Here is a 12913-nt window from a genome sequence, read left to right as displayed (position 1 = left end):
TGAATTATGTTTCAATATTTTATTTAGTTTGATATAAAAATTGAAACTAAAAATGTAAAATTATAAAATTATTCCTAATTTAAAAATTAAATCTTAAATCCTAAACCCCTAATTTGATAAGAGCACCAATTGAGAAGGATTCTTAATTAGTAAGTAGACTTGAACAGAGAGTAAAAATTGAAATTATAAATTTAGAGTGAGGGTATTTTCGCAAAAAATTATTAGTTAAATTTTAATTTCGTCTTTAAAAATTTCAGTTCTCTGTGTCTTCATTTTTTGGAAATACTAAAATACTGAAATTTTAGAGACGGAGATTGAAATTTTAATATCAGTTTCTGGACCAACAAACATGATACTAACTCTTAGTTTTTCCATCTCTGTCTCAATACCTCAAAATAAACGATACCTAAGAGACTGAGATGGTAAGACAGAGACTCGAAAATAGAGATTGAAATAAATTCCAATATTGTATTTGGTGTAAAGTGTACAGATTAAATTTATATCTCAGTATTCTATTTGATTTGAGATTAAACTAGAGACTAAAATTTTAAAATTACTAAAATACCCCAAAATTTAAAATTATATTCTAACCCCCTCTTATTTCAATTTTAAATTTCAGTTTCCCCTTTCTCTTTTATCCTTAACTTGAGTAGTGAAGAATCCTCCGGTCAACCCCACCACCAACAACACGACCAAGGATCATCCTATCGAGCAAGGCACGCCATAGTGTTTCCAACGCTTCTCAATTGTGCCACCAGCTACTTCCGAAAAGGTCATGTTGTTGGTGTCGTTTGCCGCCTTTGTGTTTGCTTTGCCACTGCTGCCGCAGTTCCTTATATTGATGTTTTTGGAACCTGGCACATCATCAAGATAATATAAAACAAGAACTCAACTTAAAAACAAGATAACAAAATAAAAAATATTGTACAAGATGACATAGCCAGCTACCTTCCTATGATTTGCTTTTTCAGGGAATTAATAAAATTGTTGGTTTGTTTTGGAGAAGAAAAGTTTGAGTATGATTTGGATAAAGAATCAACTTGGAATTAAAGATTTGAAATGCGGGTAGTTTAGACAGAAATTGTTATTTAAATTTTAGTTTTTGTTTTAAAAAATTTTAGTCTTTTGTGTCTCTATTTTTCGAAGGTATTAGAAGGATTAAATTTTTTTTTCCACGAAATAGAAATTCTTATTTCAATCTCAGACTAATAAAATATGATATTACATCTCAGTCACACAATCTTAATATTTCAAAACAAACATTATTTAGATAACTAAAATTTTTCTATCCGATTGCCAATAGAATAAGATTCAAAGTCCATAATGATGGAACCTTGATTCCTTGATAGGGACGAGGAATCTATATAGCATTTTGGATTTCGCAATTTCTATTAAGGAAATATTTGGTAACTTAAAAATATTAATAAAAAATTATTAAATTTTATTATTTTTTATTTTATTAAATATATTTTATAATAAATAAATATTAAATAAGATAAATTTAAACAAATTGTTTTTTTCTTTTTAGTATTACCGTTTCTATTATTAGCCACAAATTAAAATTGAAGTCGTAAATATTTTCAATAAATTGCAAAGGCTAGAGTCATTATAACATTTTTTTGTCTGAGACAATATTTAAAAAGTATTGCTTAAAGATTAAAAAAAATTGTCTTTAATCTAAAACAATACTGTTGGACTTGAAGCAACGCTTTGGGAGGATTTTGTAGATGCAGCTGTTGTATTAGAATAAAGTAACGTTTTTTTGTTTCAAAAGTAACGCTTTTGAAAACAACTCTTTAAAAGCGTTGTCTGTTCTTAAACAAAAATAACATTTTTAGTCAAACTCTAATGTAACACTTGCTAAGTGTTCTCTTTTTTATTAATTTTTCAACTAGTGAAAAAACGTTGCCTATTCTATTAGTATAACAACCCTTGACTGCGTTGCATATTGCACGAACTATGGCATCACTTCAGAAGCATTGCCATTTCTATTATTACTAAGGCATCAATTCAGAGGCATTGCCTCCTCTATTATTATTATTATTATAGAAAATATTTTTAAAACAATTGCTTTTTCTTGTGATAGTACTAGGTACACTTCGCCACTATTCTTGTATTAGAGTGAAATACTAGGATACATCATAGGCTAAAACAACAATAAAAGAAAGCACTTAATATTACAATAACTTTTAGACAGAGCATAGTTATAGAATAATGAAGATTCTTAATTAACTACCTATTTTTTCTTACATTTGCAAAAAAAAATTGATCAAATAACTAGAAAATCATTTATAAAGCAAAATTTCTTTGTTAATGAAGCACTCAATATACCAAAAATTATCAAGTGAAAATCTTCAAAGCTAGCTAAATATATGCCACCAAATCCCGATAAACTATTATCACATATAAGCAACTATGAACAAATTAAAGGTAATCAACCAACATAATTTTTAATTACCACAATGGCATCAGCCCAGCGAACTCAATATAACTCTAGTTTTGCCTCGTCAGCCATTTATTTAACACTGTTGATCTTTTCCCTCTCTATCAAAATATTTTCAACCTGAGCTACTAAAGCACTATGTGCAGCAACAGCATTATTTTTAGCCATAGATTATACTTCAATGCGTGCAAGCTCTTCATTGAATACGTCAGAAGCATCTTCGATAGCAAGGGCAATAGCCGCCTGGGCATTGGTTACTGATTTCTCTGGCTGGAACAATCGTGTATAACTTTGAGTACCCCCACCCCGCCCTAAAAAATGAAAAAACAAATGAAAATTAGAAACCAAAAGTAATTAAGAAACAACTAGGGGGAGGAATAACAAGTAGGCAAAATCAAATTTAGTTTGAAATATGACATACCAAATGCAAGAGCTATTATACCCTGTTCACCAGCAGAGAAGTCAGCTACTAGTGCAGGACAAGCATTAGAGTGTATATTTTCAGTGTCGATAAACCCAAAAATTTTGTACAGTGTCAGTTCAATGTAACTTGAATCAAGAGTATAGTTGAGCATATCAAATTAACAAGTTAAGAAACCTTTTTATCAGCTTCAGGAAGCTGTCTCTTCTCCATGGCTATTTTTTAACTAACAAGATCTTGGCGTGATAAAGGGCTGTATAAATGAATGTATGAGAAAAGGAAGATCATCATTATATCCAATGCTATAGAAAATTTCAGACAGAGGGCAATAAATAAGATGAATATTGTAAGTCTTAAAAGAAAAAAAATATATTTTAGGGTATTGTAATAACTCTGATTTTGGAATGGTAATGCATTACCAAAGACAGATAGGAAGTCACAAATGCATACCTTTCAGGAAAGAAGTAAAATGGGTCACTGTTTTCATCTGTAAATAACTGTATATCACGTCTTGAAAGCTTGCTTTCAATAAGCCCAGCTTCTGCAAAACTTGTGACATCAATATTGTTTAGACATGACACTCTTATACAATAGGTGAGTTGTTAAATATACGTATTAAAATGTCCTATTTTAACCTTGAATAGAAGAAAAATCAGGGTCTTCTGGGTTGATATCATCAAAAGAATAATATACATACAAAAAAAGTGCAAAAGAATTAACGTACACATATAAAAGCAAATAAGTATGAGATAGAAATATCTTACGAGGTCATGACGCAATAATTTGTTATATATGACAAAGATTTATAAATATTGTTTATCAATATTCTTCAAGAGAAAAATAAATACCAAACACCAATATTAACAATTAACCATTTAAAATCAAATAAAAACTATTCAAGAGCACAAACCAAAGCATTAGAAAGAAAATGAAGGATTTTTTAATTAGTATGAGATAGTTACTTCAAATACAAGCACGGATCCAAGTGACAATTAACTCTTTTCTAAAAATAAAAGAGTTTTTAGAATTGTTGTGAGAAAGACAGAATTTGATTGTAGTATTAATTATTATATTAGATATATGACATATGTATATACTTACATCATTCCTTAGTTCTGAGCACATGAAACTTGCTACAGATATATATTTATTTATTGGAAAATATAACAAGAAAGAATAGGCTAATTAATTAATAAGAATAATATATAATTAATTTTAAAGCGATCAAAATTCATCATGCATGTAGCATCATATTAACAATAAATTCCCAATAAAAATTCATGGTACTTAAAAGATGTACTCTGTTTTATACATTTTTAAAACATCATCTCCCTTAATAGTCAAACATGATCTCTATTAAAGATCTATCTTATCTACAAGTTTAGCAGCATCGTATATATGATATATATTGTGTGTTGAAATTTCACTTAATCCTCGTTTCAGTATAGATCCTCAGCTATTCATTTCACAGTAGCTTAAGTAGCAAATGGATTATTATATATGAATTGTTAACTCTCTAATACAATTTTTTCAGAGACATTCAGAGAAATTCAAAACTTTCATCTTCTATTTTTTCCTTTGCCTGGATTTAGTCACGACCACTATGCTTCAAAGTTAAAACATTTCAAAATAATAAATAAATAGCATTAATGACAATTATGATAACTAATAAATAATAGTAATTACTAAAACAAGAAGCACATTGTTAGTGACAGAACAAAGTAAAATAGATTTCATTAGTAGTAAAGACCGCATAGAAGCACACACCTTGTTAAAGAAACACATCTCTTCTGCTACCATTTTTGTTCTTCTACAAACAGACCAGCATGAATTTCATAACTTCCGTTGTCTATAAATTTTATGTATTGCAAAATAAAGAAGGTCAGAGAGCTGAAGGTAGGAGAAAGGCTTGTACGAAGAGTAAAGACTTGTGAAAGAAAATACAAAAATACAAGATCAGTAAGAAAATTGGAAGTGGTCCTTCCATTATTTTTCTCAAATAAGTTAAACTCATTATAACAAGTCATCAAAATCTTCTACTCCATTATATAATCACAATCATCAGTAAGTGCAAAAACACAAAGAAAGCATCACGAGCTTTAAAAATGAGACAGTCATCATTGCAAATAGTAACAGCAATAGTATCACCAGTAGTAGAATTAGGGATCAAATCACCAAAAACATTAAAACAAAAAAGGAAAAGGAAAGAGGCCGCATCATACCAATTGTGATGGTGGTATAGATGAACACAAAAAGAGAGGAACACGATTTTTGCCGTCTCCATACCACTTTTTCAGCCGCTTATCCGACGTCTCCCATTCCAATAGCCAAGGTTTCCATAATTCCGTGGCCTTAGAAATGATGCCGATTGTGAAGCTGGTGTTGCCTTCGAGCTATACAACGATGACGGTGACGGAAGCGATTTACAGCCTCTGCTGTCAGCTATTGTGGAGTTTCTGTTAGCTTCATGATTTGATCGGCTTTTGGAGTAGTGAGAATAGAGCAGAACAAGTTTAAAATTAATGCACACATCAACAAGTTTAACCAAAAATTAGGATTCAAAACACAAAAAGGTGCTAAAATAGAATAGAGAAAGAACGGTAGAATCATCAGTACCTGCAGAAGAATGCCAAAAACGAGAATCTTACAAAAAAATGCGAGCAGTGATAATCGAACAGTGACTGGCAGTGATGAACACGAGCAGAGAGGATCGAAGCTCAACGAGAAGAGGAGTAGAGGATCGAAGCTCAACAAGTAGAGAATCGAAGCTCAACAAGAAGAGGAGGAGAGGATCGAAGCTCAACGAGCAGTGAATCAAAGCTCATTCGCGAGCAGAGAAGATTGAAGCTCAACGATCGAAACTCATTCGCGATCAAAGATTGAGATCGAAGCTCAATAAAGGAACGCGCGTTATCATCGAATGGATTGAAGAACCAGAGAGGAATGAATCATTTGGAATCGATTGGGGTTAGGGATTTCGTTAGGGTTGGGGTTTCGCTAGGAACGAGAGACTCTTTTTTCTTTTTTTTTTCTCCCCTTTTTTTCCGCACAATAGTTAGCCTTGCCGTTTGTGTTATTTTTATTTGTTTAAAAAACATTAAAAATTTTAGGAAACACTTGAGAAGTGAAGTTTAAAATAAATTCAAAGACAACTCTTAAAAAGAGTAATGTATTATTTTTATAATAGTTGTTTTTGTATATTTAATAGAGTAACGCTTGATAAGTGTCTTCTAATTTATCAACACTCATTGTGTGTTGATTAAAAATTCGTTGTTATAATTCTATTTTATTGTTACTAATATAAAAAGTTGCCTATATATACGTTAGGCAACCTTTGTTAAGTGTCATCTTAAACATTTGTTGCAATAGCCAATAAATATTGTAGTGAGTTATGAGATAATGATGCAATCCGAATGTTTGGTGAAAAAATTGTGCAATACATGCAATATGCATAAATAATATACCTTACCTTATTAAGATAGGTAGTTTGATGAAGCCATGTTAAATGGTTGCTCATCAATGGCAAATAACACCCACAAAATTCTTCTGAGGACCACATATGAAATAAATCTTCTTGTCGGTTGGATATGTTGTTTTTTTCTATTTCCATCCCATTTGATTTTTTGATGGTAAATTGTGGCATGCCACCTCAACTTGTTGCCTTCCTTTGCTGCTCTAACTAAACCTTAAAATTTAGGGTTTTGTTATTAATTTTTAATATTTAAAAATCTAATTTTCTATGTCTCTTTATTTACTTCAATACATAATTAATAAATCGCAATAATTAATTTGTAAAGTTCTAACATGATCTTTATATATATGTTAATGCTACTTGATCTTTTGATAATTAAGTTTAAACAAGTTGATCATTCAATAGTTTAAAGATCGATAACCACAAATTTCAGTTGAAAAAAAAAAAGAAAAAAAAAGAAAAGTCATAAGAAAAAGAAAGACTAAAATTAATTGAACTTAATTATAAAAATAATTTATTCACCTAATATTATATATAATGTGCGCACTTTTGTAAATATTATTTATTCTCATTTCTAGAAAACAATTAGTTTGAATGTATTTAATATATTGAAATATAAAATATAAAAATATATAAAACTAATTTTTAAGTAGCCAATATTAGTTAATTTTTTATTATAAGATTATATTTTAAATTTTTATTTTTTGGAGTACTTAAAATTTAAGTTTATTTCAGATTTAGAGTTATTAGAATTTAAGATTAAAAAAGTTGACTTCTAGTTAAACTTATAAAATATATATTGAAATAATTAAAAAAAATAAAACGAAGAAGGTAATTTGAAGCTAATGTTGTTGGAGAATATATCATCATTGTTTTTAATTAAGCCAAATTAAAGAAGATGAAAATTAAAAGAAATTAAACTAAAGGACAAATTAACGTTTGGTATCTCACAATTGATTTTGAAGAGGCAAAATAGAAATTTGAGCACTTAATATAAAGGTATTTGTTATATATATATATGGTGTCTAAAAGTTGGGTGTTTAATTACTAAAAAAAGAAATTCATTTAAAAATATAAACATTAATAGATTTTATTCCCGAAAGATCGAAAGACCTTGTTGCTTTCGATCTAACTTTTTTCTTGAGTTGATGGATGAATGAGGCCTATAAATAATGGAGTAGGCTCACCTCACAAATTACAAACATATATAAAACGTTTTATTAACTTATATAATATTAGAGTGTCAGAGAGAACGTGATATGTAGCAGTTGATAACTCGATAACAATGGCAAGTGAGTTGATATCTGTGCCCTACGCCCTATCAACCACACAAAGAGTAGTAGTAGCAAAACATAGGAACCACTTTGGACGCAAAACAGTTACTCATGCCACTGCAAAAATTCATGTCATCTGTGGTTATTCCACCAAAGAGGAGGATGCCCAGTTAATTGGGAGGCGTTCAGCTAATTACCAGCCCAATCTATGGACTTATGAATTTCTTCATCAGTCTCACCACAATCATCACGTGGTAGGTAACTAACTAACTAGCGAATTCTGAAATGGAGGAATAAATCACCTTGAAGTTAGGGCTCCCTTGTATCTTCGTATTCAATTCATACTCCTGCTTTCTTTCTTTCTTTTGAATAGTTAAGGAAAAGTCTCATCATCAATACCATAATCATATTTTTGCTTCATGTGATCATGTCACTCTTATTTATATATATATGCTCCATTCTATTCCTTATTAGTAGGGATATACATGGTTCGGTCCAGTTTGAAAATTCGATCCGGACGCGAATATTTTAGGAGATAATTTTGTGTTATTTTATCGGGTCTAAATCTGAATAAGAGTCTTAAAAATAGATTCAGTCATTAGTTAGGGTTGGGTCCAAATCAAAACGAATCCGATTTCACCCGATTCATATGCACCCTAAGAAAACTATAAAAAATATATATGTTTTAAATTAATGATATGTTGTATTGATTATAAGTTTATTAGTTGATTTTTAATCACATTTGTTGAATTAAAAAATAAATTAAAGAAGCATGAAATTAGAATTTATGAACAAATTCACATTTAAATATGAATATCAATTTCTCAATAATAAGTATTTTTTATAAATAAGTGTATCATAATTTTTTGACATAAAATTTATCAAGACCAAATTTTATCGATTTAAACTTAATTTTAATGTGATTCAAAAATAGTAAGATTTTACTGAATCTAAAATCGAATAATGATCTCAAAAATAAACCCAATCATTATTTAAAATAATGTGGGACTCAAAACAAACCCAATTTTATTCAATCTTATACACCACTACTTATTAGGAGCTCTAATAAATGTTATTCCAGACACCCCAGGCCAGTTGTATGAGACATCAATTTGTTTGTGAAAATTATTATTCAATTAAAAAATCTTGATGAAATTTTTTTTAATAACCAAGTTTTATATTCGTGTTTTTTTTAGCAGAAATTACGATATTTTTCCTTTTTTTTGTGTCTTTTTCGTTTTTTTTATTATGTTTCTATTTCCAATGTAAATATACAGAAAATTTTTTATATAAATATATAAATATTTAAAAAGAAACATACAAAATTACATAATTTTTTTTATTAAAACACATAAATCTTTTGACAATAAATAAATTTTTTTAAAAAAAGAAAGAAAACATTTTTTACCTAAACATATAAATTATTTAAATACAAAAAAATGTTTGAAAAAAGAATATATGAATAAATTATAAACTCTTTGACATAAACATAACATTGTTCACTTAAATACATAAATTTTTTTTATCCAAAATAAAAATTTTTGAAAAAAAAATATAAGAAGAGATCAGTTTTTATTTTATACCAAAAGTCCAAAACACACATAAATAACAAATACGTGAAATTTTTTTTCTAATATTAGATTATTAAAAATAATTTTTTAAAAATGACCCAAAATTATGTAATATTGACTTTTTGTCTTTTTATAATTAAAAAATATTTTTACTAGAAAATGTCACGTTTTGTCTTTTATAATTAAAAAAATTATTACAAAATATTTGTTGTGCTGCTATTATAACAATATAAAACACTAAAATATTCTCATAATTCACGTTATAAGTGTCATAAATATACATATGTAAAAAAAGAGGAATGTTAGGGGCGGCAATTTTGGTGTTTTGTAACCATCAATTGGCCATTAATAATATTTTTAATGGTGTGAGATTACATGATGAGAGATTATTTACTTTTGTTTTGATGATTAAGTGCTGGCTAAAATATACAAAAGTTGCTGGCCCTAAATTTTTCCGTAAAAAAATTAGCCGAAATAAGTTGACATAAAAAATAAGGTGATTTTGACACTTTGCAGGTTGATAAAGTTGAAGAGAGAGCAAGAAAGTTAGAAGAGAAGGTGCGATACAGGATGATGAATAGTTCAGACATGGAGCCACTGAACTTGCTTGAACTCATTGACGATCTTCACCGGTTGGGCCTCTCTTACAAGTTCCAAAACCACATCAACTCTGCTCTTTCCCGCATTCATTCTTCACAATATATGCACCTTCACACGCACAAAACTCTACATGCTACTGCTATCCTCTTCAGAATTCTTAGACAACATGCTTTTCACGTCTCTCAAGGTCTATAAAACTAAACACATCATTATCACAACTCTTTAGAAATAATTAAGTAACCTCCATCATCTCAGGTTATTTAAGTAATTTCACTGATTTTGTGACGTGCAGATGTATTTGAGAGTTTTACGGATGATGAGAAAAACTTTAAGCCTGAAATTGGCAATGATGTGCAAGGAGTGCTAAGTTTGTACGAGGCATCACACCTTAGCTTTGAGAAAGAAAATTTATGTGAGAAGGCAAAGACAATTTCAGCAACAAATTTGATGAACATAATATCAAAAGATGAGACAGAGAATAAAGTAAAAGAAAGCACTAGGAGTGTGTTGGAGGGTCTTCCGTACCACCATAGTCCTTACAGAGTAGAGGCACGACGCTATATTGACACATACCATAAAAAGGAACCACATAATCAGTTGCTATTAGAGCTTGCCAAGCTTGATTTCAACATGGTTCAGTCATTATATCAACAAGAGCTTCAACAAATGAAAAGGTCAGATTTGTTAACTTTAGCATGTAAGTTAAATATTTAAAAAAAAAGAATTTATTAGAATAATGTTACATGGCTGGACCAACTCAATTTTACACATTTATAGGTGGTGGAGGGACATGGGGCTGGCTATCAAGCTGAGCTTTGCCCGGGATAGGTTAATGGAATCTTTCTTTTGGTCACTGGGAATAGTCTCACATCCAAATTTGTCTTATTGTCGTAAAGAACTTACTAAGGTGGCAACTTTAGTTACCGTTCTTGATGATGTCTACGATGTCTATGGTACTTTGGATGAACTGGAGCTCTTCACGGATGCTGTTGAGAGGTTACTTCATTATATTATTTAGTAAATATTTCTAACCATAACTTAATGCAGCAAAAATTAATTATAATTATATGCATGCTTTCATATCAGATGGGATGTAAATGCTATTAATAATCTTCCAGACTACATGATATTGTGCTTCCTAGCGCTTTACAACACTATCAATGAAATGGCTTTTGATATCTTCAAAGATTATGCAGTCAAGTGTCTTCCCTATCTCAAAAAAGCTGTATGTACTATAAGTTTAATCAAGCCTTATTAACTCTTAATTAGATGCCTAAATTAATGATTGATATGTCTATACTATGATATCAGTGGTGTGATTTGTGCAAATCGCTTCTGCAAGAAGCAAAATGGTCCAACAACAAAGTTGTACCAAGATTGAAGGAGTACTTAGAAAATGGTTCAGTCTCATGCTCAGGCGGGGTTTTTCTTACTCACTCCTTCTTCTTACTCAATCAAGAAATAACAGAGCCAGCACTTCATTCGTTAATTAACTACCACAATCTCTTGCGCTCTTCATCCACCGTTTTCAGGATTAGCAACGATTTGGCCACCTCAACGGTAACAATTATATGAATTCATATTTATTTCTTGCACATTTTCTATACTAAAAAAAAAATCCTTACATTATTATCAAAATGCAGGATGAGATGGAGTGCGGCGAAACCGCGAATTCAATAACGTGCTATATGAATGAAACGGGTGGCTCCGAAGAGGATGCACGAAGGAACTTGAGAAGTCTTATTGACGAAGCATGGAAGAATATGAACAGATGCCTAGTGATGGATTCTACATTCGACAAATCCTTCATAGAAGTAGCCATGAACCTTGCCCGTATTGCCCAATTCACATACCAACATGGAGATGGACATGGACGACCAGACAACAGATCAAAGACCAGAATAAAGTCCTTGCTTGTTGATCCAATTCCTGTGAATGTGCCAACATGAAATAGAAGATTGCTAGGATCGGATTAGCAGATTTTTTTATTTGTATCATCAACTACTCATTATTAATATTTTTAATAGTATAAAATTATTTAATTTTTTTTTGTTGGTTAAGTGTTGTTTCTAGACTTTTTCCTTAATAAAAATTACAAATTTATTTAAGAGTAATACTACATATACACCAAAATCAGTCATCAATATAAAATACATATTAAAATATATTTACACATTGAAAATAAATTAAACTATATATGTATTTACACACAAGGAAGCTACTCAGAAAAAGACACCTAAAACGTCTTTTTTAAAAGATGTTTCTATGTTATGTTTTAATTAGTTTCTATATAATTTATTCGTGTTCTTCATAATATATCATTATTATATTATAGACTAAAATTTACTAATTTAAATTTTTGTTTTTATTTTTAATATAAGCATTAGAAATAAATAAATTTTTTATAACAAGATGTAATGTAACAAAATATATAATATTAATTAATTTTTAAAAAAATTCTAAAAAGATGGTTTTTTCTAATAAAGTGTTATTAAAAAATTAACATTATAAAAGCTAATTTCAACAATTCAACCAATATGATATAATAGGTTATTAAATATATTTAATACAAAACACATTGAATATAAATTTTTATTGAGTTTAAATTTTAAATAATTTTTAACTGAATTTCGAATATTTTTATTTTAAAGAGTTAGAATATTTTAACATCATTTTTTTTGTATCTTTTTAATTGAGTCTTTAATTTTTTAAATTATAAACCTCATTTATAATTAAGAGTAATATTTTAACACCATCAATTAGTTACACATATAAAAATACAAGAACAATTCTATTGTCATAATTATAATCTAACTTTATAAGCAATACAATACAATGAAACTATATATAAGTAATATAACTAAATTTTATCTACATCTATAGCCACATTTCATAAATAATATAATTAAATTATATTTATGTTTATGATTAAAATATAAATAAAAATACAAAAAATTATCAGGATGGTTAATTTTTTTCGTTCATAACTTTTTTATTATTTTTGTTGTGAAAAGTTTAATTATTTTAATAATTAATTATTTTTAAAAAAGATAATTGAATAACACAAAAAATCTTATTAAGAGTAATTTATTTATATATGATTAAAAAATAATTGAATAATTATATACAGTA

General features: G+C 28.9%; 1 protein-coding gene across 1 annotated transcript in view; it reads left to right on the top strand.

Annotated features, from left to right (window-relative positions):
* Positions 1–7563: 7563 nt before the first annotated feature.
* The window catches only part of LOC107462094 (isoprene synthase, chloroplastic), a gene marked incomplete in the record, with an annotated part of 17078 nt that continues 11728 nt past the window's right edge, over positions 7564–12913 (top strand). Inside the window, 7 exon segments of the mRNA XM_021129317.2 lie at positions 7564–7864; positions 9698–9968; positions 10074–10455; positions 10559–10777; positions 10868–11006; positions 11093–11341; positions 11425–11726. Coding sequence (XP_020984976.1) covers positions 7622–7864; positions 9698–9968; positions 10074–10455; positions 10559–10777; positions 10868–11006; positions 11093–11341; positions 11425–11726 — 1805 coding nt within the window.

The sequence above is a fragment of the Arachis duranensis genome, chromosome 8 (genome assembly GCF_000817695.3).
Source record: "Arachis duranensis cultivar V14167 chromosome 8, aradu.V14167.gnm2.J7QH, whole genome shotgun sequence".
NCBI classification, from domain to species: Eukaryota; Viridiplantae; Streptophyta; class Magnoliopsida; order Fabales; family Fabaceae; genus Arachis; species Arachis duranensis.
The sequence above is the reverse complement of the archived record's forward strand: the minus strand, read 5'-3'. Positions and strand labels throughout refer to the sequence as shown.